We start from the raw sequence: 25,981 nt of genomic DNA on the forward strand, positions 1-25,981 counted from the left end.
GAGCAGAAGGTTATGATATTCTTCTAATGATTGTGCAATCAGTTTGTGAAAATAATGGTATTGAGATACCAGATACGAATGCTTGGTATAGATCTACTACAAGACGATCGAGCCAGCAGAGGGATTCTATTACATTTGAACATCATTACCGTTTTGATGTATTTAATGCTGCAATGGATTTTCAAGTGGAAGAACTCAATAGCTGATTCAATGATGGGGCTGTAGAACTTTTTAGACTTAGTTCTGCTTTGGAACCTCGAGACAACTTTAAGTTGTTTAATGCTGATGATATTTACAATCTTGCAGAGAAATTCTATCCTAGTGATTTCAATAAACAAGAACTACATTATCTGAAAAGTCAGTTGGATCATTATAAGTTTGATATAATTCATCATGAAAGGTTTCAGAATATTGGTACTATTTCTGAATTATGTCGACGATTACTAGAGACTGAAAAGGCGCGTCATTATCACTTAATTGACAGATTGATTCGTCTTGTTTTAACGCTCCCTGTTTCCACTGCGACAACAGAACGATCATTCTCAGCTATGAAACTTCTTAAAACATCTCTCCGAAATAAGATGGAACAAGAGTTATTGGCAGATTCTATGATTGTCTACATTGAAAGAGAGTTTACTGCAAGGATAGACATTGATTCAGTAATTGACGAGTTCTACTCAATGAAAAACCGCAGGGCACATCTTCAGTAGTTTATATCTGGTTTGTATCACTTTCTAATATTAATAGTTAATTTTTAAATATTTAATTTATATTATTTAATGTTGTTTATCGATTCATTCAGCCCAGTCTCAAATTATTTCCTGGCTACGTCCCTGATAAGATGCATCCAGCATTTAGAGCATCGAAATCGATATACTGATCTATATCTTCGTACTCTTGGTCCTTCTTCTCCACCTCGTCGACCGGCTTAATCTCACCATATTGTTCGATGGTGGTATCTTTGAGGACAACTACAGGGATGGTATTCTTCTCCGGATCATTCTGGAGTAAATTTGGTACAAATTAATGTTTTGATACTCTGTGACCTTGCGTCGCGCGGAACTGCGATTAGATATCTCTTTTTCCTTGGAATCTGTTGCGAGCTTATTCTTCTGTGCTGTTTTCTTGAGTTCTTTAAGAATTTTAATTATCGGCTCCTTCTCCTCGATTTCCACTGCACGCATGAAATCTAGTAAAATGTAGCTATATGTATATTATCGCATCCTCAACCATGAAACTATTGTAGCTAGATTTTATATTAAGTTGTTGACTTAATATACACAAAAACTTTCGTGACATATTCTCGTGAGACAAATATATTATTTTGGTAACTCGTTAAAAAATATTTATGCCAAAAGTATTACTTATTATTGTAAAAATGGATATAGTTGATTCGTGAGACCATCTCACATGAGACATATTATTTAATATATTAGTGATGAAATATGTTTTTAATTACTTTCTAGTACTCGCCTGGGTTCATTCAAACATTTCTCCAGTTATTTTAATTTAAAATATAAGACAACGTATTAATTTTTTTGGAAAAAACAACTACTTTGAAACTTTTTTGCCAATACATGTGGTTGTGAAACCCAGTCAAATTCAATCATGGAAAATTAAATGCTCTGCCTGTGCAAATGAAAAAATCGCAAATAGAAAAATAATTGATCAAATTATATATCAAGCTAAGCGAACATTTTGATTTCAAATGAAAGTGGAAAAAATGGCATTCGTGCATGAAACATTAATGTACATAAGTGGTGTGCTTTTTTAATTTGGAAGAATTACATTTTGAAAGATACATGTTTTCTTTTAATTTGGAAGAATTTGACGATCATATGATACATGTTTTCTTTTTAATTTGGAAGAATTACATTTTGAATTCAAATGAAAAGTTGAAAAAATGACATTGGTGCATGAAAGGTACTGTTTTGGAAAAACCTATATAACCATATAATCTATCACGTGAAATCATAAAAAATTAAACCGTAACTGTAGCGGAAGCATACGAACGAATTTCTGATCTTTCATATCTACTTGTTCTTTCCTTTAGAGAATCATTTAATTTTATTTTTGTTTTGGCGCATTATAAAATAAAAATTATATTTTTTTCATTTTAGTAGTAAATTATCGATGTTTAAGCTCGATTTTTTTTTTGTTTTGTTAATTTTTTCACATAAATCAGCCAGTACCCAATATTAGCTTTAAAGTACATATTTTGGTACACCCATTCCAAATATTGTAACCACGCATCAAAAACTCGAGATAATGAGCCAAATTTCTCATTAAGGAAAAAACACAGCAAATTTTTCTTGACACACATAAAAATTAAATTGAAGTAAAAGAAAATCAAGAACAACATCCCATCAATTGACGAAAGAACAAGAAAATCCATAAACAAAATCCCCACCCCCCAAAACTGACTTCAATTTTCACCAACAGCTTCCTTGGCCGGTTTTATCTCTGTACCACGCGAAGGTCTGGGATTTTTCCACTGATTTTGGAGACAATTTTGGTAGATAATTATATTTGGATACGGCACGACCTTTTGTGGCTCGAAACGGAAATCAGATATCTGTTTTCCCTTGGAATCTAAAGGAAGCTTATTCTTGGGTCCAGTTTTCTCGAGTTCTTTACGCACTTTTATCTCCGCTCTCTTCTCTTCGATTGCCACTGCACGCATTAAATATAGTAAAGTTAATTTATATATCATATATATCATGCATGCAACTATTGTAGGTAGCTAGATTTTATTTGAAGTAATTTAAAATATTAGATAAAAAATTAATATATTTTTAATTACGTTCTAGATGCCTGGATTCATTCGAGCGTTTCTCCAGTTCTTGTTGGAGGGAATCATTTTCAAGCTGCAATAGTTTATTATTCTCTTTGCAGCTTCCCACTTGTGGGGTGAGAATGGAGATTTGTGCCTGCAAATACATGGTAAATATAGAATAATAATACTAATTAATCAGTAGGGTTTTATTCACTCATATAATTGAAAAGTACATATTTTTCTACGGAGAATAACATTTTTGGTCCCATGCATAATTTGCACATTTTTCATTTTTACTCATATTATCATACAATTCACGATTTTAGTACATAAGTTTAAAAAAAATTTCATCAAGTTTTGAAATGACATCGATCGTACATCAACAACATCTAGTACACATCAGTATTTTCTCGTGTCAAGTCAGTATTCAGGTGGAAAAAGACCAATAATGGAAAATGTGCAAGTGATGAGAACAAAAATGTTTCTCCTTTTTTTTCTATGGAACTTTTCTAAATATAAGTTCCAGTTTATTCTTTAAAACATACATAATCATTTGATAAAACGATGGAACAATATTTACCTCTAAATCCTTGACCATCTTTTCCATATCACGAGTAGAATTAAACATTTTAATCCTAGATCTTTGTGCGGAGAGTCTGTTTGATATAGTCCTGAAATATCAGATGGAGGGTTAAAAGATGAATTTAGATGTCCATAATTATATTTATAGACTTCGCTTAATTCGCTATATATAAAATTTTTTTTTGTTTAAATTTCAAACTTAAAAAGTTCTAAAAAATAAATTAAATATAATTCACCTTCTGATCTTCTTCAGATCTATGTTAGGACCATTGAACATGCTGCCATGTTTCATTTCATATTCCATAGCTTCCTCAAGGGTGAGAGGGCATTGTTTCTGAGGAAGGTTTGCTGGCTTCTTCATTTGATTAATATTAATATTCTTTCAAGAAACAATGAAGTTCTGAAGATAAATCTGCAAAATCTTTCAACAAAGACAAAGCAAAAGAAAGAAATTATTTGGAGAAAATAATTGTATATTACTGATAAAACAAATTAAACCCTTCAAATATATGTGAGGATGCAATGCCAATCCACCATATATATATATACACACATCATCACAGCACAAAATGTATTGGGGAATCTTTAATTAATTAATTAATTAATTAATTAATGCCTTCCATTTTATCCTCGTTTATCTTAGCGGGATCTTTCTCATCTGTAGTATCACAGGATACATCAATATATAAGATATATGGTAAATATTCGAATAATATCGAGAAAATGTCACGCTGACTATATGTAGGACCGAGTGCTTACCGCTTTACCAAAAGCTATAGCTGGTGGTAATGGTGCAACTCAAATCTTTTAAACCGCACAACAGCTCAAGTATCACGGTTCGATCCCTCTACAATTTTGGCACCCAACACTATTTTTTTATCGACTTGTGTATCATTTTCACTTGTATGGTGAAAATTTGGATTTGGTATATGGTCCAAATCCGAGCCAAATCCGATAAAAAAAATTCTCAAAACATCCTCTAATGCTAGCTTTATATGAGCAAGTGTTTTGCAGCAATGGAACTAATTAGCTAAACCTCTAAATCTTTACTTTTAAAATTATGAACTAAATAAATAGTCTTTTTAGTTAGGCGGCCTGCCTCTCCATATAAAATAGGTGGGTTGAGTTACGTTTTTGGTGACTCGTTTGAAAAGGCGGAACAAATGTGTCAGCCATTTGGGTTTAGTTTTTTTTTAAAAAAAATTAAAATTTCTAGTTTTCCATTAAATTTTTATGAATTATTATATCTAGACATTTTATAGTATGTATTTTGGGAATTTGAGAGTAATATTCGATGTGCTTTTAATGTTTTAATTTTTTATAATTAAGTGCTTTTTATGTTAATCATATTGCTTGGATATATGGTTTTTCCTCAAAATATAATCGGTGACATTGAAATCTTTGTTTGATTGTGACGTTATTAGCTTTTATTGTTTAACACTGCTAAAATTTTTGTTTGAGATATCCAGTATCATGGTGTTGTTTTTATAATTTTAATTGAGGTTTTTCCAAACCAACAGATTGGCTGTCCATGAAGGGGTGGGTTAACGGTTAACCCATTTGACAGTTATACCAGAAGAAGAAGACCAATGCAATTGAAATTTAGAAGCCTTGTTGAAGAAGCTTTTAATCTTCGACAAAATAAAAATAAAAATTATCTTTTATAAAAATACTCAATTTTATATCTTTGATATTATGATATTTTATATTGTTAAATTTCAATCTTGATGTTATATATATCTTCAAGTTTTGACAATTCAAGTCATTTTTGTAATAACGTGCTGAAGTGACACTACGCGCAACATGACTCATTAGAAAAGACTAAAAGTTACAAAATAGAGGATAAAAATTGCAATCCCTAATTTTTGAATTGATATTTTTTTGGACAAGTCGATGGAAGTAAGGATGGTGAAATATTTTGGAAGGGAAAAAGATGAAAAGAAAAGGAAAAAGAAAAACTACTAGGTTTAATGTGTTTAAATTTTAACTCAGAAAACAAAAAATAAATTTTTACGAATATAACGCATAGTTTGGTAAATCAGATAAAGGAGGGATTGATAAATAATCCTCCTTATCCCATGTTTGGTTCATTTTTAAAAAGCTCATGATAATATCACGGGCCCTTGATAAATAATATTTTAGAAGGATAAATTGTCCCTTCTATTAGGTGTGATGATTTTAATTTAATGATAAAATACACTACAAATGACTTAATTACCCTTAATTTATAAATGGCTTTTATAAATATATGCTAGTAGGTTGAAATTAAAATCAAATAAATATTTTTTATTTATTTTTATATATTATATAATACGGTGATTATATAAATGAATTCGAGATAATTATATAAATAATTTTTTTAAATATCAATAAAATTATTAGTATCATCGATTAGTCTTAAAAATTCATATTTGACTTGACTCACAAAATCAAGGGCTCAATTATCATATTATATAATATATAAAATTAAAATAAATAAATCATGCACGCACTATCGACGCATGAACAGATAAAAAATATGAACTCAAGCAATTACTTTGAAATTATAAAATTTATTATGATAAGGTTAATTTTGTCATTACAATCTAATATATAAATTTAATCACTCTTATTACAATTATACCAAACATTAAATATAATATCATACATCTTATTTATCCTTAACTTATCATTATATTATATATCACATGTTTATCCTATCATGTGTACCAAACTACGCCTAACAGTATTATAATATATTAAGACGCATGATCCAGATTAATTCACAAGAATACCATTAATGGAAAATTGCAATTTATCTTATTGCGATTTTGGTGTTCTATATTATCAAATTTCAATTTTGATCTGTTATCCATATTTTATTTGAAATTTTAGCATTTTCCAGGGCGTAGCCTACATGGTATTGATTGTGTATTGCCACATTAACACTCTCATAGATACATGATTAAAATTATCAATAATTAACTGATATATAACTAAAAATGAAATTGATAAAATAAAAGATAAAATCGCAAATTAAGAAACAAATATATTCGAACAAGAAAATTGAAATTTCGCATACTATTTATCAATTACTATTTTCCATCCTATCACATCACTTTGATAATTATAAAATAATTTATCATTTTATATATCAGATAAACCGTGAGCAAACTAATTTATTTAGAGAAAAATGTAATTTTCATCTATTATGTATCGGTCATCTACGTACGTACGTTGTCAAAACTTGATTTTATTTTTGTATCTTTTGATTATTTTTTATATAATTGTAATCTATATTTCATTGGGAGTATTTATAAGAGATACTGTACATATGGGCGTTATGTTGGTGTCAGATTATCGTCACTTTGGAAAAGAATAAAATTGAAAAAATTATTATATCAAGAACTAAGATTGAAATTTGACAATATAAATTACTAAAATCATACATAGGAAAATATTGGAGCAACATTGCAATTTTTCCTTACTTTTATATTTCATATGAATGATACTCAAATGGGGATCTTGTATTTATTTTCATGATTTAATTATGAATTTAATTTTCGATTCCAACCGTTCGTATGATTTTCTTTTAATTTGGAAGAACTACATTTTTATTTAATGAAAATGAATAAAATGACATCCATGCGTGAAATCAGTAGTGGGCTTTTTACGTGCATTATATATGCACGAACACAAGACTTTGAGGTTATTCTTGTTTATGGATTTCAAATTATATATATATATAATTTATATATATATTATTTATTTATTTAAGTGAAAATGATTAAAATGGCACTCATGCACGGAAATCAATAGTGTGTAACACCTTGGATTCGAGGACTATCCTGATAATATAAATAAGGGTATTTCCAGTGGCTTCATCCACACTCGAACGTTCATTGAGAAATTTCTCAAAAGTCACTCATTCTAAAAATTATCTCAATCCAAACATGCTTAACTTTGGATTTTTTATTTGATGAGCTACTGAAAAGAAGATGCATTTTGTTAATATGAATTGTACCTATCAAATATGAAAAGAAGATGCATTTTGTTAATATGAGTAGTACCTATCAAATATTTTAAAGCTCATTTCTTAAACTGTACAGTCTCGTAATAATTCTCATTCCAATGTGAAATCGGTTCATTCACATTCTCCTTCGCCTGAAAGCTTGCCAGGAGTCATTATTTGTCTGTGCAACATCTTGGCACTAACGATCACTCACCATCTCGTCGACCTCAGGTGTTGTGTGCTTTTTACGTGTATGTATATCACGCACACACAATTACAAGACTTTGAGGTTGTGCTAGGACTAATGAAATTCAAATTCATTGACTTGTTTGAATTGAAAAAACTGATGTTGCATTTGGATTGAGCCATTTGAAATCCATAATTTCAATTTTTTTTCATAGTTAAATAACTTAAACAAAGAAAACTCAAATACATCTCCTACTTATTTTGTTTAAGTTGTATAAACAATGAAAATGCATTTCAATTCCATGGAATTAAAATGACTCCATCGAAATGCAACCTGAGTGAATTAATTTAAATTTATATCGATTTATACAATTTCAAAATAAATTTTACATCAAGTTTATAATTTCAAAAATAATTGTGTTTGACATGGAATTAAAATGACTCGATCGAAATGTAGCCCGAGTGAATTAAATTAATTTATATCAAATTATGCAATTTAAAAATAAATTTTACATCAAGCTTGTAATTTCAAAAAAAAATTGTGTTTGACATAACTTAAATTATAGAAACAAAGTTTCGATTCCAATCGTTGCTATGATACAATGTTTCTTTTAATTTGGAAGAACTACATTTTTATTTAAATGAAAAAATCAATAGTGTGCTATTTACGTGCAAGTATATCACGCACGGACACAACACTTTGAGATTTAGGAGATGATAAGCCAAACTTTTCATAAATTTTTTTAACTGATATGTTTCTTTACATCCATAAATAGGAAAAAAAAACTCGGCATAAAATAAGTAAAATGCAAGCTGCAATGAACAGCATCTCCGGCCTTCTCAGAATTTAACAGGTTTCGTCATCAGATGGATATACACCTTCAAACTCCTGCTGATCGGTTTTTTACACTTCGTTGGCTGGTTTACCAGATCTTTCATTTGCAGAATCTGGTGCGATGTTGAAGAGAAATACAGAGCTGGAAGTTTTCTGATGATTTTTGTACAAATTGCTGCTTGGATACATAGTTGGCGACCCTGAGTTGCTCGAAGCTGGTGTCTGTTTTGCCTCAGAATCTACTGCATGCTTATTCCTTTGTGCAGTTTTCTCGAGTTCTTTTAGCACTTGTATCTCAGCTCTCTTCTCTTCGATGACCGCTGCACGCGTTAAATATATTAAAATGAAGCTATGTACGTATTATTATATCATGATCTATCGAAGCTAGATTTTATTTGAAGTTGTTGATCTAATATATTTTTAATTACTTTCTAGATGCCGGGATTCATTCGACCGGTTCTCCAGTATTTGTTGGAGGGAATCATTTTCAAGCCGCAATAGTTTCTTCTTCTCTTTGTTTCTCTCCACTTGTGGGGTGAGAATGGATATTAGTTCCTGAAAATACATGGTAAGTACTATATCATGATAAAAAAAAACTAATTTTTTAATGAAAAAATATACCTCTAAATCATTGACAGTCTTTTCCAAATCACGAATACAATTAAACAATCTAGTTCTAGATCTTTGAGCGGAGAGCCTGTTTGATATAGTCCTGAAATATTTTATAAAGATATATATATATATATATATATCAGTAAAAAAGTGAATTTAGAATTCAAACGTAAAAAGTTTTTAAAAAGGTTAAAGTAATTCATGACCTTCTAATCTTCTTCAAATCTATGTTTGGAGCCTTAAAAAGGCGACCATGTTTCATTTCATACTCCATAGCTCCAGCGAGAGTGAGAGGGCATTTCTCCATTTTTAATATTCTTTAATTTTCTACGAGAAGAAGAAATTGTTTGGAGAAAATATATTACTGATAAATCAAACCTTTCAAATCTATGAAAATGGTGTGAGTTTGCAATGCCAATCCACCATATATATACACACACCATCACAGCACAAAATGCATTGGAGTATCTTTAATTAATTAATTAATACCTTCCATTTTGTCCTCATTTACCAGCTAAGGATGTTTCTCACCTGTAATATTACAGGATACTTGACAAATGTTCCTTCACATATAAATATATACATATATATATATATATATATATATATATATGTGTGTGTGTGTGTGTGTGTGTGTGTGTGTGGAACAAATAAAATACTAGCTAGCGACTGGGTAGACACATTGTGTGTGTAATATAATATATGGATATTATGTATTTTATATACTTTGTTTTTATAGTTTTGATTTTGTAGTCTTTACAAAATTAAATATGGCATGAGATTTAGAAACAAGATTTTTCTATTTTTATTAAATTTAAAATTTTAAGCATATTATAATAAATTAAATAAAAAACAAAATAAATAATAATTTAATAAATAAAATACATCAATTTTTTTTTTTTGGTTGAAAGAGTCAAAATCAAAAATAAAATTACATTCATTAGAGCCAAATGCGTATTTCAATAGCAAATTTGGGCGCTATGTATTATTCTTGGGAATTTGCATTAGTTTGTGTTTATCATAGAGGAATTGTCTTTTAATGTGTATAAATTCAACGTTTATCCCTCTCACCAGCTGTATTAATAATTTACCAACAAAACTATTAATTTTAATATAAAGTGATTATAATTTATAATATGATCAGTTTAATTTAATTAATTTTTTTTATAACATATCAGAATTAATTAAGGAATTAAGAAAGCAAAGTTGAGGTATATTTCTCTTAAATTTATATAGAGTGACCTGAATAATATGCAATCGCTAAATTTATAAGCACTAAAAGGATTATTTACATGTTTATGTATCTTAAGAAATTATTTATGTAATATTTTTTTATTAAAGAGAATTGACAATTAAATATTTAATTGATGAGTGGGTCTCATGTGAGACCGTCTCACGGATCATAATCTGTGAGAAATGATCCGTGAGACGGGTCAACCCTACCAATATTTACAATAAAAAGTAATACTTTTAGCATGAAAAATAATATTTTTTCATGGGTGACCCAAATAAGAGACTCGTCTCACAAAAACGACCCGTGAGACCATCTCACACAAGTTTTTGCCTTAATTGATATATGCCCATGATAATAGCACTAGCTTTTGCCAATAACTAAATTAATACTGGTAATGAGAGGGATAACTATTGAAGTTATATACATGGCAAAAACTTGTATGAGACGGTCTCACGGGTCGTATTTGTAAGACGGATCTCTTACTTGAATCACCCATGAAAAGTGTTACTTTTTATGCTAAGAGTATTACCTTTTATTGTGAATATGAGTATGGTTGATCCGTCTCACAGATTATGATCCGTGAGACGGTCTCACATGAGACTCACTCTATATACACAACACTAAAAGACATTTATCTTCTAGGATAAATATATACAAACTAACGCAAATAAAATTTACTGCTACTCCACAAGAAATATACATAAAACCCCCGAATTTACTATTGAATTATATTAATTTTTAAGAACCCCAAAATTTTAAAAAGATTTATCCATGATTTAATTCATATTTTAAAAAGTAAAGATTAACCGCTTAGCTAATTAGTTCCATTGCTGCAAAACACTTGCTCATTTAAGGCTGGCTTTTCAAGGATGTTTTGAGAAGTTTTTATCGAATTTGGCTCGGATTCGAATCATATGCCAAACCCAAATTTTCACCATACAAGTGAAATGATACACAAGTCCATAAAAAAATATAGTTAGCGTAACATTTCCTCGATATTATTCGAATATTTACCATATATCTTATATATTGATGTATCCTGTGATATATATTACATGTGAGAAAGATCCCGCTAAGATAAACGAGGATAAAATAGAAGGAATTAATTAATTAATTAAAGATACTCCAATAAAGCATCTTGTGCTGTGATGGTGTGTGTGTATATATATATGGTGGATTGGCATTGCATCCTCACATAGATTTGAAGGGTACGGTTTAATCTGTTTCATCGGTAATATACAATTATTTTCTCCAAATAATTTCTTTCTTTTACTTTGTCTTTGTTGAAAGATTTTGCAGATTATCTTCATTTCATTGTTTCTTGAAAGAATATTAATATTAATAAAAATGAAGAAGTCATCAAACCTTCCTCAGAAGCAATGCCCTCTCACCCTTGATGAAGCTATGGAGTATGAAATGAAACATGGCAGCCTGTTCAATCATCCAAACATAGATATGGTGGTAGTTGGATGTCATAATTATTGAGCGAAATGATTCGGTAGCTTTGTGTATCAAATTTGACAACGGAAGCATTCAGATGGGAATACGCCTTTTCATACGCTTTTTTACACTAGCGGTAAATATAGTTTCATCTCCTCATTCGGAAATCATCTCATTCGAATTTTTCTCTTATCTCATAGCATTTGAGTGCTTATAGATCAGTATATCAATTTCGATGCTCTAGGTGCTGGTGTTGCGGATGATGGTGGAGAGTAAGACAATTTTTTTGTCATTGGCTTGATGGGAGTTGTTTATCACATGCATTTTGTTGCGTCATTCTATGCTCGATCAGTTTCTCTCGCTGCTATAAATACTCATGTTTAATTCACGTATATATGCTTAATTTTTGTAATATCTAATATACATTAGCGTCTATACCATAGAAAAGTTGCAATTTTTGTCATGTATAAATGTTTTTTTTTTTTTTGCGATTTTGGTATTTATTTTATCAAAATTTTAATCTTAGTAATGTATCAATCAATTTTGACAATTTTCGTTGAGAGTACTGGATGTAGTGTTACACATGTCAATATCATATCAGTGTTGCATCGTGTCAATCAGCACCATATAAGAAAAAATGATTGAAATTAATGTCAAAAAAACCAAAGATAATGGATTAATTAAGAATTAAAATTGGCAACATGGAGAACACAATTTGCAAACATATGACAAAAATCAATTTTCCTTTCTAAAAATCGAAATCTTTATCAAACAAATTTTTGTTAATTTATTAAAACTGATCTCTAAATTTTGTTAGTAAAATATGGTTCATATAACTTTATTTGATATTTATTAAAACAGATCTCTTATTTGAGTTATCTATGAAAAAATATTACTTTTTTTGCTAAGAGTATTACTTTTTATTGTGAATATCGGTAGGACTGACCCGTCTCACACATAAAGATTCGTGAGGCTATCTCGCAAGATACCTACTATATATATACGGTTAAAATTTATCTGCAACTATTTATGTTCATATTACATTAGTAATTTATTGATACGTGCATGTCCAATTGAACATTAAAAAATTATCAAACCACTATAAACTCAATATATAACAATTAGTTGTTAGTGTAAATATATAACATGGAATGTTACTATATATAAGTATTATATTAAGCATGTTGAATATTTAGTAAATTAGTATTAAAAATAGGCCAAATTTTAGATTAATTAATTATCACTTTCCGTTTTTGTCCTCGCCGTTCTTTCTGTATATGGCAGCGTTTAATTATAAACAAAAGAATTCAATCCGATAGAAAAGGTAAATGAATTTGACTCGAATTACGTGGCACATATACGTAGGGCACCAGATCTCAAATAAAATTTTTTCTTGGAATCCAAGTTATTCAGTTCCAGATATTAAATATAATTTTCCTTTTGGATTTATCTTTTGAAATTTGATTTCAATGTGCCGAAGATAATTTTGGAGACACTAAATTTTAAAATTCGATCTTTTAGAAAAATGTTTAGTGAATATATTTTACTTGAATAAATATAAATCTCAACCATTCAATAAATGAGTATGTATTTATGAGATCGTTTCACAATTTTATATTTATTAGATGAGTTGATCGGATTAATATTTATCATCACAAAAAATAGAGTATGTCTCTTGTGAGACGGTCTCACGAATTTTTATCTGTGAGACGGTCACAATAAAAAATAATATTTTTTTACATATGACCAAAATAAGAAATATATCTCACAAAATACGACCCGTGAGACTGTCTCACAAAATTTTTGTTTAAATAATATTTTTTATAAGTTGAGTCGAATTTAAAGATCTGTTTTAATAAATTTATCATTAAATTAAATTAACATATGTAACGCCCACCCTAAAAATTTTAACCGGGGCAGTAAAAATCGACTCTTATTCACCGTGGTGGCACTCTGCAATTTACTCCGATCAAACTCGCATCGTCTAGTGCCAACTCTCGCAACGAGTCCCAAAACTCAGAAGTGGATTTTTTTTTTATTTGCAATGGCCACGGATTTTCAACAACCGGAGTGCGGAAGAACACGAACAAGAGTGGTAAACAATCGCGGAAAACTTCTTGTGCATGAAAAAGTTGAGGTAGTGTCCTGTAATCTGTGTTTTCTTTTTTCTCGTTGTTATCATCGAGTAATGGCAGAGTAATCTTGTTTTCATGTGGGTATGCAATAGATTGTGATTATCTGGGAAATTTTCAGGTTCATTGTGTTTTCTCCATGATGCAATTATTCAATTGCGCGTTTATCGTTTCTTGCTTTCACTCACCTGCGCTGTATTTTGTCCCGGGCCACCCACTCTTCTGTTTTCACGTTATACACGAAAATGTCTTCTGATTTTTTTGGCTGCATGTGGATTTTGTGTTGGTTTTCATGCGAGGGGGAATCGAGATGTGATGGATTGAAGGAATCAAAGGGGATTGAATGTATTAAATTATTTTCTTGATTTGGGCCACTTCATCATGCAAAATTTATTTTAGAAATGAATAATTGCATGGACTTCCATCAACGGTAGCAAATTATAAATACTCGTTGGGATTGTCTGGATAAAAACATGCCACTAATGTTCCAAGATAGCATTTTTTGGGATTGTCTGGATAAAAACATGCCACTAATGTTCCAAGATAGCATTTTTTTTAATATCTACTAATTTGATTTTTTATTTACCGTCCTTTTTGGGTTTGGGTAATTTTTGTTTAGCATGGTGATTTATGTGCAGGTCAGGAGTCTGGAGGAGGGGTGTCTGGGCTCATGGCACCCTGCGACAGTGATTTGTTGCCACAATTCAGCTCGTACAGTTCGGTTTGATCACTTTCTGTGTGATGATGGTTCAGATAATTTGGTAGAATATGTAGAGGTGTCTCCTGTAGTTGCAGGGGTTGTCAGTGGTGAAATTGTAAAAACAGATCACTATCGAGGGGTGATAAGGCCTTTGCCACCTCCATGTGTTCCAGGGCCATGGTTGCTACACTACGGACAGTGTGTCGATTTTTTTTACGAGGATGCATGGTGGGAAGGTGTGATATTTGACCACGCTGATGGAAACATGCAAAGGAGGATTTTTTTTCCTGATATGGGTGATGAAATGGTAGGAAGCATTGATAAGTTGCGCATCAGTCAAGACTGGGATGAGGTTACTGAAGAATGGAAGCCTCGAGGTAACTGGCTGTTTCTTGAACTGATAGAGGAATTTGAGCAGGACGGTCCTCTGCCGGTTTCTGTGAAGCAAATTTGGTATGAAGTCAGAGGGAGCAGTGACTTTGAAATTCTCAAAGAATGGACTTGTGTACGGTCTGTTTGGAAAGAATTGTTGCTGGAGGTTTTACGAGAGAATTTTAGGATAGTCTTCGACCATATTTTGAAAGATATAAACTCTTGCTGGGACGAAGCAGTGCTAGGAAATTCATTGCCGACCTTTTCTGAAGCAGCTCTTGACGCCGTTCTGAAATCTAACCAACTTTTCCATAATTCTCTTGAAGATCCGTCCATTGAAACTACATGCCAGCTGGGTGGTAAAGGAATGCCGCCAGCTTGTGGTCTGAAAGATGCATTCCTCAGTCCGGGCCACGAACTTGCAGTTCCGATTGACTTAGAACATATCTCTACCAATCTCGTTAATGAACAATCTATACCTGTTTCTACTCCTACTCTGCAAATTTTATCTCAAAATCTAGATGACTCGAACAATAGAGGAGCTCCAGGTACTAATCTAAGTTCACATTCTTTAGAGCTCAGTATTTCGACTCAGAAAACGAGGCCTGATTGGCATTCAGCCGTACCTGGATTGGTTCCTGGAGCTGAGTTTTGTCCAGATGCCATCAATAAGTGCACTGAGATGTATACGCTGAACCAAAAGCCTCAAAATCCAGATGTATTAAACGCTAGGAAACATCTATTGCATTTGGGCTGGAAGATTGTGTTTACAGATGATAACGGTAGGCAAAGGTACCGTTATGATTCCCCTGACAGGGAATCATTCTATTCACTTCGTCGGGTTTGTCTACATTTTAAACACGAATTTCAGGAATCGACACCTGAATCTGGAGTGCTTTCAGCGACCTCTAAGTACAGTAAAGAACCTGTGAATAGTTCTCAACAGGAGGTTCTTTTATTTCTGCTAGGTGAAAAGCCCCAATCTTTGAGTGAGTCGTCCGGATTGTGCGCTCCTGATACTATAGTCACTGAACCTGAATATTGCCCTGAAGCAGTAACTAATTATTATTTTATACGATCAAAGGATAAAAATTTACGCGGTGGCTCAAATAAAAATGAAAAGTTAATAGCCCTTCAAGTAAAGAAACACTTGTGTTCTCTTGGTTGGTCTTTTTCTTATCATCCAAAAGGTAACTATAGAGAAACACGATACACCTCACCTGGCGGAAAAATATTTTATTCTCTGCGGTCAGCCTGCAAATGGTGTATTGGAAATGGTGCACTGGGTCTTCCATCTATTGCCATGGAGCCTCAGGGAAATGTCCCATTGTTGAATGGCACATTTGAGAAGCTTCCGAATGAGTCCTTTGATGAGCCTACTGTGAAAGGTCATGTTCAATCATCTGATGGTGAAACTCATAAAACCACCATAGTCCATCAGAAGAAGAGGAAGCATGATAAACCATGTTCTGTTGAAGGTTTAAGACTGTTCAAGAGAGGAAGGAAATCACGTTCATTAATGGAAGAAAGAGGAGATAAGGAAGTGGATTCAAACTCAATATGTCGGTCAAGTAAAAGAGTTGAGGGATTAGCTGCCTCTTCCTCTCACCAAACTCCTCGAACCCCTTTGACACGGTTGATCGACAATAATATGGTTTTGCCGAGAGCAAAAGTTCAATATCGTGGTCGGAAAGATGGGCGTCCATTGGCCGAAGGCAGAATAACGCGTGAAGGGATCAAATGTCCCTGTTGCCATAAGATCTTTGCGCTTGGTACATTTGAGGCACATGCTAGAAGAATGAATCACAGACCTTCTGCTAATATTTTCTTGGAGAATGGAATCTCTTTGCGGGAGTGTGGGTTGCAACTGAAACAACATAATATTAACCGAAGTTCGAGGCCAGAATCCAATAGTAAAAGGAAGGGAAAGCGGCACACTAGAAAAAATGACTGCATATGTTCTGTCTGTTACTATGGAGGAGAGCTACTTTTATGTGATCAGTGCCCATCATCTTTCCATGCTCATTGCCTTGGTTTAAATGTATTTTTCCTATAGAATCATCTTAATGTTTAACAACGACCCTTCATCGTTTTACTTGTGATAAAAAAGTGACTGAATAAAGCTAATTCAGTTTTATGATTCTCAGGAAGTTCCAGATGGTGACTGGTTCTGCCCATCATGCTGTTGTGGAACTTGTGGTCAGGGAAGATTTGCCAAAAATGATGAAAGATTTGCAGATTCCTCTTTTCTCACATGTAGTCAGTGTGAGCACCAATGTAAGTTAGCTTTATGGTTGGTTGTAACCTTCCCGCACTTGCACAGTAAAGATGCCATTTCAGGCGAGCTTATATCATACTCTAATTATCATTTTCATGTAGATCATACGGGCTGCCTCAGAGATAAAGGCATTATAAAGCTTGATACTTATCCTGATGGACATTGGTTCTGCCAAGATTCATGTGAACAGGTGCCTAATTTGCTGTATTTGATTCATAAATATGTGAAAATGACTCATGTTCTGTTAGATACTGATGGAATACTTTTAATTCCATTTGCTGTTTTTGCAGATATTTTGTGGTTTGAATGAAATCTTGGGGAAGCCTATTTCTTTGGGTGCCGAAAATTTGACTTGGACTTTAATGAAATACAGTAGAACAGATTCTTATGGTCATAATGCATCTGATAGTGAGGATTTAATGGATAATTACAGCAAACTCAATCTTGCCCTCGGTGTGATGCATGAATGTTTTGAACCAGTTAGAGGGCCTGGCAGTAGACGGGATCTGGTGGAAGACCTAATCTTTAGTAGTAGGTGAGATTTCATGCAGATATAAATGCTCCAATTGCTTTTTTGCGCAGAAATATGTTGAATATATACTTATTCCGGTGGCTTGATGGGTTATACACGCTGCACTATGTTGCATAAAAATCATAATACATCTGAAATTGCAGGTCAAAGCTAAAGCGTTTAAACTTTCAAGGTTTTTATAATGTACTAGTGGAGAACAAAGATGAATTGATTTCTGCAGCTAATGTGAGGTATTGCATGGTACCATATTCTTGAATTATATTCTTCTTATTTGGTATGTTAAAGTAACTCTGAATTTGTTGTTTTGTTTGACTCCAGGATCCATGGCAAAAAAGTGGCAGAAGTCCCACTGGTTGCGACACGGTTTAAGTATCGTCGACTTGGAATGTGTCGCCTTTTGATGAATGTACTTGAGAAGGTGCAGTATTTCTTTTATGATTCAGGTCCTTCTGTTTTGTGTTGCCCTCTTTCCCCTTTCTTTACTAATAATATGCACCTACTCTTTCTACAGAAACTCATCGAGTTGGGAGTGGAGAGGCTTGTTTTGCCAGCCGTTCCGGGTGTTCTTAACACTTGGACCACTTCCTTCGGATTCTCCGTGATGAATCAATCTGACCGATTAAACTTTCTTGACAATATCTTCTTAGATTTTCAGGGCACAGTTATTTGCCAGAAAGTCTTAAGAAGTGGTTCTTCCGAGTTAAGCCAGCTAACGGGTACTTAGAAAATGTCCCGTTTTACTTAGTTCAAATGTGTATATCTACCATGCAGAGAATCTGACATACATCTTTCTGCAGAAACTTGGGAAAAAACGAGTGACCATGCAGGCAAAAATGTCGACTTGGACGCAAATAGTTTTGTTTCTGAAGTCTTACAAACTGACACAGTCGAGAAGAATGAAACTGTAGATCAGGGATGACGTGGTAATGCAACTCACTTTAATTGGTTATATTACTATGTAGGAACGAAAACTTCGACCACATCTTGACTCGTTCTAAGTTTTCAACTATTGTGCTCCATTATATAATTTTTTTTTTTCGACTTTTCATGATTCTTATTTCTAGGTGGTTCATGTAATCGTTTGAGTTATTAGGATTTAAAAGAATGCTGTTTTCTATTTTATTAAACAAGTGCACAATCTCGGATTCGATATCATGTTCTCATGTGCTGCTTCTACTAGTCAATGTCCAAAAATGAGTTGGGTACTAGGATTAAAACGATGATTTACTTTATTTCTTTCTTCTGTTTTAAGGGAATATACTATAGTTAACTTGGGATATTGGTAGGAGTCTAGGAATAATGCATCTTTGATCTTTATCCTCTGGGAGGCAATTGATGTACACACCGGAGAGGACCATCGAAGTCATGAAACGCTTTTGTCTTTGTTAACAAGTCCCTAGTGCAGCTAAATTGTCATATATCTACTAATATTCTTGAATTTAAGTGTGAGATGTGGCTTCGGTCCTGATTTATCGTGCTTCTTAAACTCAGCATCGCAAGTGCTAGCGATAACATGAACAATCATGGGTTGGCTCCGGTGGCTGTCATGATTCTTGATAATACTTTTAAGCATTTTTCTTGATTCGTCATCTTTGAATTTTCATTTCGTCATGGAAGTTTTTATATAAGTTCAAGAAGCTCATGTAAACTGGATAGCCTTCCCGGCTAACATTCCAGCACCGGAGTGCCGCGCCCTGTAGGAGTTACTGATGAGAACCACAGTGAAGATGGACCTCTTCAAATGCTATAAACAAAGGAAAATATCGGCCTGTTGAACTTCTTACTTAGAGAAAATGATTGGAGGGGAATAAATGCTAAGCTTGTTCTGACAAATTCATCTAGCCCGCGGCACTCAAAATCTCTAATCTTTTGTTCTTTTTTGGCTCTAGAATGAGTAGTTATTAACTGGATTTGGCTGAGAAATAGTTAGATGTTAGCATTTATCACGTATAGACTATAGAGGGAAAAGTAGAGTTGCTGTAATACTCTAAATCCTTCCTTCTCATTTTACTCTCTGGGCGGGCATTTGTTGAAATCATACCCGAAATCGTTGCTTGTTTTGTTTTTGTTTACTCTTTCTATTCTTCAATGTATGTTCTCTCTGAAATTATAACATGTAATTTGAAATCCAAATATATAAACAAACGTTTGAAATTTTATTCTTCAGTTGCGCGTTCATATTTCTCACTAATCATTAACGAGTTTTCTAGCATTTTTTAATGGCAAGACTCAAAGTGGTTGTGCTTTTCAGTACGATCTCAAGTTAACTTCATCTGTTTCAAGATTATATTATGTATCATTCAAAAGAATGCAATTGGACTAAATGAATAAAAATGGAAACTTGTTTCCTTCCGCGTATCATAGCAGTCGTACTGGGCAAATCTTGATTGTAGCATATAATTTCCATTTAATATGAGGACAGTATCGCATACATGTCACGTTATTCATTTGTTTGACACTTGCCAGGTTGAATTTGTGCTAGATTGAACAAGCACGGACATCTATAGCTTTATCGCAAAAGAAAAGGACATAATAAAGATATCTCAAGGTATTTAACATCGTATTTTTCAGAAATTTGAAATATATTATCGGCATTCTATAAACTGCGCGGTGACACATCAAGATTACTATATCGGTATCGACTGCCAAAACCATTTCATTGGAAAATAATAGTGTTCCCATTTCTCAGTGAAAGTTAGGCCAGATTTGATAGCAAAAACTCACAGAATGCCCGTCGTAGGGTATTACCATAAGCTTGCATCTAGTAGTTCTTGTTTATTCTCACATGTAAGTTCCATGCCTCATGTAAGAATAATCGTGGATGGTTTGATACAACATTTGAGTAATATAGATTGAACCCAACCAATGGAAGGGGTGACCCAAGGATATCAATTCTCATCAGCCCGTCCAAAATAAAACCAAAAGCCAATGTTGTACCAACCATGAGTCATTTTTCTTCTTCTCAATTTAAGATTTTGACTTCTGCTCCAAGTTCTACCAAAGAGGCAAAAAGTCTGCCGTCATAGAAATATACTAAGCCAATTGGATATCAAACTTAGTCGCGACTATAAATCGTAATACAAATTTGAAGTGGCATGGCCATGGACCACCTCCACTTGGTATCACATAACCTCATCTTTTCATAAGTTTTTGCAAATATGACAGAATTAACAGTCCCGCTGGCTGTTCATTTTGAAAATCACATCTTTCATATACATGTTTTTGGTATACGTCCCAGTTTGACCACCAAATTCCTAAGCACACATTACAGGCCATGAGCCACAAGCATAATTTACACCACCAAGGGGCACCTAGAAAAATCTCAAACATCCATGCGAAGGCAACAATATCCAGAAGATTTTACATATTTTCATGGTAACTTTTGAGATGGAAATAATAGTTTGTTGATTCTTTAGAGTTGCTCTGTGTTGTCCAGCAGAAGACAGTGTCTCCAATCAAGGTCCGAAAGCATGCATCATATATATAAAGCATTTTGCAGGACATACGTAAAGTAAAGGCTACATATTCAGAGTATTTCAATCGCTAGTGATAATATGTATCTTGTGATTTATGACAACAACGAGGACCCTTAAGAATAGAAGGAAGAAAAACATGGCAAAAATAATAGAAGTGGATCCATATCCGTTTCCACTTTCCACTTTCAGTCGGACCTATTGGCGTACCTCTCGACCTTATCATCGTTGAGATTGATCCCCACCATCGCTTCCCCAAGGCCGCAACTCACGTCCGCCAGCACCTGCGGGTCGCTGTAGTGGGTCACCGCTTGAACAATTGCACGCGCACGTAGGGCGGGGTCACCACTCTTGAACACTCCAGACCCGACAAACACGCCGTCGCATCCCAGTTGCATCATCAGCGCTGCGTCTGCCGGAGTAGCCACGCCACCAGCGGCGAAGTGGACCACAGGAAGCCTACCCAGCTGCTTGGTCTGCATCACCAGGTCGTACGGTGCCTGGATCTTCTTGGCGAAGGTGAAGACCTCGTCGTCGTCCATGTTGCGGAGGACGCGGATATCTCCCATCACGGAGCGCACGTGGCGCACAGCCTCGATGATGTTGCCCGTACCAGCCTCCCCCTTTGTGCGAATCATAGCAGCGCCCTCGCGGATACGGCGCAGCGCCTCCCCGAGGTTGCGGCAGCCGCACACGAAGGGGATGCGGAAGTTGTGCTTGTTGATGTGGTTCACGTCGTCCGCGGGGGTGAGCACTTCGGACTCATCGACGTAGTCGATTCCAATAGCTTCAAGGATCTGTGCCTCCACAAAATGGCCAATTCGAGCCTTAGCCATGACGGGGATGGTGACCGCCTGCTTAATTTCCTTAATTAGCTGCGGATCCGACATACGCGCCACCCCACCTTGAGCCCGGATATCAGCCGGCACGCGTTCCAAGGCCATGACAGCACACGCACCTGCTTCCTCAGCGATACGGGCTTGCTCAGCATTAACGACGTCCATAATGACACCGCCGCGGAGCATCTGCGCAAGGCCCACCTTGACGGAGAAGGGAGACTGTTTTGCAGTCTCCGTTATTGCGCCGTTGCCATAAACGGTGACGACTCCACTTCCAGACATTTTCGTTCGATGAACCGAGGATAAAATTGCAGTGGCGGCGCGCAAGATAAGGGAAGAAAGGGCAAGAGTAGAGATGAGGAGGTCGTAATTGCAAAGGGAAATTGGGAAGATATAGGAAATGGAACAACGGAAAGAAGAGGGTGGTGTAAAGTAAGGCGGTCGAATGATTGGGACTTGCGGGGCTCATAAATTAACTATTGCTTTGCTACTCCTCTTTTTAAAATTTATTTAATAATCATATTTATTTATTTATTATGTATCTCTGTATTTCTTATTCATATTTATATAAAATATCACTTTTATATTAAAAATATTATTTTTATTGTAAATATGAGCACGATTGACTTGTCTAATAAATAAAAAAAGTGGGTTTCACGTGAGATCATATCACGGATCATAATCTGTGAGACGGGTCAACCCTACTCATATTCACCATAAAAAGTAATTTTTTTTCATGAATGACCAAAATAAGAGATTTGTATCATAAATAAGACTCGTGAGACCGTCTCACATAAGTTTTTGTCAAATAAAAAAATTCGTAGCAACGTCTCACAAGAAACCTACTATAGTGCAAAAAGTACATCAAATATATCATATAATAACATTTACAACAATTATATCTTGAGATTTTACTATTATGTTGTGAGATTTTGTATTCAATAAATCATAATATTTGATAAATAAATTTTTTGTTTTGAAATTTTTATGGTGCAAAAACATTTGTACAAATTTTGTCATAACTAAAGCATTAATCTTTTAACTAGATGAATAAAAATGAGGGGATAAATTTTTTATTAAGCTAAAACATTTTATTGAATAAGATAACGAACAATTTATATCACAAACAAAAGTAAGTGATACAAAACCAGCCAGCAATAAAATCAGCGCTCCTAACCAAGGTACGACTAGCCTAATTTGCAGATCTTTTCACTGCATTTTTTTATATTGTTATAATTCCCAATTTATAAATTTTTCTAGAAATTTCATTTTTGTGCTTATAATTAAGTGGGCCAATACGAAGCTACTGGAGCTTGGAATAAACTTTAACTTTCATCACGCACGATTCATTGAATTTCTTTATATATATATATATATATATATATATATATATATGTTTTGGTGTACACGAGACGTATTTGTATAGTTTTTTATTTTTTGTAAATTTTTTTTTCTATCTTAATCAATTTATTTTAATTATTTTGATTTCTATTAAAATTGAAATAATATCATAATTATTAAATTTGAATGAAAGCTATATTACAATTTGGTGAAGGACCAAACTCAATGCATGAATGCTATATCATCCTACTAAAGTTTTAGCAGTTTACATGCATAGATATTTTCTTGTCTCTGGACTCTTGGAGGCGAACAAAATTTGGTAAATTAAAAGAACCAATTACCCATCATTGGTAAACTATCTTGATTTTTTTTTTAAAGAAGTTATAATCATTGGTGGAGTCATAAATATAGTTGTGTTCGGACTAAAATTTTAAACTTTATAACTTTTTTAAATTTTTTAAATCGATCTATACGGGCTAATATCATATTATTATAAAATTATACAAAATTTACATATAAATTTTTTTTAAAAAAAATTGGGCTAGCCCTGTTATATATAATGTGGCTCTGCCACTGACTATATCATGTATTGTATTTGTGAAGCTAATTATGTTGCTGATGTTATAACTTGTAGACTTCGTTCGGTACGTGCGATGAGATAAGTAAATGATTAGTAATTACAGTGATTAAAAAATGAGATATATGGATTAATAGTATGGTTGGATAAATAACATGATGTTTGGTATGATTTTAAAATGATGCATTAATTTTGTAAACTTTATTGTAATGATCAAAATACCACAAGTGTTAATTAAATATATATTTTTAAAATAATTGAATAAATAATTAAATATTTACAATTATAATTATTAAAATTAATTTAAATATATTTATTAGAAAAAAATTTGTAAATATGTATTTATTTTAATAAAATATTTATTTTCATAAAAGAATTAATTAACAAGATTAGAAATTTATAAAATTTTAATTTAAAATAGATTTATATTACAATTTATTTTCTTTAAATTATATAAAATTAATTTATAAAAAATTATAATAAAAATTTACATATTATATTAATTATTAAATTTTCAATCATTTTACTTTTCATATTATATTGAAGTATGGTCAATATACAATTTTATCATTATCACTATTCAAGAATTATACATTATCACACATTTGAGGAGGATATTTATTCACAGAAATAACATAAATAGTGAGGGCTTTCAATCATAATCAAGAGCATCCATGCTAAATTAAAAATGAACCAAACATGATATAATGGATGATTATTTAATAATAATTCTTTTATCATGGCTATCAAACATAGCCGTAAAGGTTTGTGGACCGAGTTTAACTTGGATTTCAGATAGTCACTTTCATTTTTTGCAAGAATCTGAACATCATCGCGACTTTGTACTAACATAAGAATGGTGGAAAAAAATTATCAAGGCGTCTTATTCTGATTTTATGATCGTCGTCTCAAATAGAGTTTGATACCTTGTTTCAAACTTGTAACATTGATATGGAATGGCCTAAACCCCGGCCATTGATGAAAAATTCTGATATTACGAAGTTGGTGTGAAGGGAAACGGAAAAGCATTCCAAATTAAAAAAGAGAAAAATTGAAAGAAATAAAAGAGATGAAAAAGACACAATTGGACACAATTCAGACACGTCGGGTAACTTTTTGGACATGGTTAGAGTCTCTCGATATTTTTTTCCTTATTCAATTTTAATTATTGATTATTATTTTTATAATTTAATAATACACTTGGTAAAATGACTGCAATTCCTACGCTACACATGCTATATTTTCCAGGTGACGGACACATGTAATTCAAGACCAGCCTTAATTACTTAAGACAATTAATAAATTGGATCGGAATGCCATCCAAAGAAGGAGACACAATTAGATCCAATCTCCCAACGAAATGATTTTTTTGTTGGTATACGTAAATATAATTTTTTTTAAATTATATTTATTAATTTATGTTATTAACTTTTCATATACTCAAAAATTATGAGGTTCACGAACCACATATTCATTACATTAACATTTTGCTATTATTAACACACACTCAGATTCATTTAATATCAACTTTCATTATTTATGGGTCTCACTGTCCACTTAGTCATTTTTTTAATTTTAATTAATTCAATATCTTTCTAATTTTGTTAAAATTTTACAACAAATATTATTAAAAATAAATAGTATTATTATTTTAAAAATAAATTAATTTCAATAGCGACGGGTTTTGAGAAAACCGTCGCAAGTAGCGATGTTTTTCAATTTGCGACGGCTTACGAAAAACCGTAGCTAATTGCGAGAAAATGCCGTTTATTCTGATGAATTTCTTGGCTGACATGACAGCCAAGATTAATAATTTATGCACCCACATTGCTGCATGAATATTAATGCGTGTTAATAATCACTCATTAATACATGACAAAAACTTGTGTGAGACGGTCTCACGGGTCGTATTTGTGAGACGGATCTCATATTTGGGTCATCCATGAAAAAATATTACTATTTATGCTAAAAGTATTACTTTATATTGTAAATATGGGTAGGATTAACCCGTCTCACAGATTAAGATCCGTGAGATTGTCTCACATGAGACCTACTCTTAATACATCAATGTCGGTGCCCTA

The 25,981-nt window shown here is 32.9% G+C and overlaps 2 protein-coding genes across 2 annotated transcripts; one reads left to right on the forward strand and one right to left on the reverse strand.

Annotated features, from left to right (window-relative positions):
• Nucleotides 1-13,576: 13,576 nt before the first annotated feature.
• On the forward strand, nucleotides 13,577-19,662 carry LOC140809189 (uncharacterized). The gene is made up of 9 exons (XM_073166686.1): nucleotides 13,577-13,793; nucleotides 14,427-16,901; nucleotides 17,008-17,137; nucleotides 17,240-17,328; nucleotides 17,429-17,673; nucleotides 17,814-17,900; nucleotides 17,989-18,088; nucleotides 18,182-18,386; nucleotides 18,468-19,662. The coding sequence occupies exons 1-9, from the start codon at nucleotides 13,701-13,703 to the stop codon at nucleotides 18,587-18,589; spliced, it is 3,546 nt and encodes a 1,181-aa protein (XP_073022787.1). The 5' UTR covers nucleotides 13,577-13,700; the 3' UTR covers nucleotides 18,590-19,662.
• Nucleotides 19,663-21,120: 1,458 nt separating this feature from the next.
• LOC140809190 (probable pyridoxal 5'-phosphate synthase subunit PDX1) lies at nucleotides 21,121-22,419 on the reverse strand. The gene has a single exon (XM_073166687.1). The coding sequence runs from the start codon at nucleotides 22,262-22,264 to the stop codon at nucleotides 21,332-21,334; it is 933 nt and encodes a 310-aa protein (XP_073022788.1). The 5' UTR covers nucleotides 22,265-22,419; the 3' UTR covers nucleotides 21,121-21,331.
• Between the last annotated feature and the right edge of the window lie 3,562 nt (nucleotides 22,420-25,981).

The sequence above is a fragment of the Primulina eburnea genome, chromosome 13 (assembly GCF_022965805.1).
Source record: "Primulina eburnea isolate SZY01 chromosome 13, ASM2296580v1, whole genome shotgun sequence".
NCBI classification, from domain to species: domain Eukaryota; kingdom Viridiplantae; phylum Streptophyta; class Magnoliopsida; order Lamiales; family Gesneriaceae; genus Primulina; species Primulina eburnea.

Bases quoted from the DNA above. Each gene is read 5' to 3' on its own strand.
- LOC140809189 (XM_073166686.1), top strand. From the start codon at position 13,701: ATGGCCACGGATTTTCAACAACCGGAGTGCGGAAGAACACGAACAAGA. The intron at 17,329-17,428 runs GTGCCTAATTTG...CTGTTTTTGCAG, and splicing joins GCCAAGATTCATGTGAACAG to ATATTTTGTGGTTTGAATGA. The intron at 17,674-17,813 runs GTGAGATTTCAT...CTGAAATTGCAG, and splicing joins GACCTAATCTTTAGTAGTAG to GTCAAAGCTAAAGCGTTTAA.
- LOC140809190 (XM_073166687.1), bottom strand. From the start codon at position 22,264: ATGTCTGGAAGTGGAGTCGTCACCGTTTATGGCAACGGCGCAATAACG.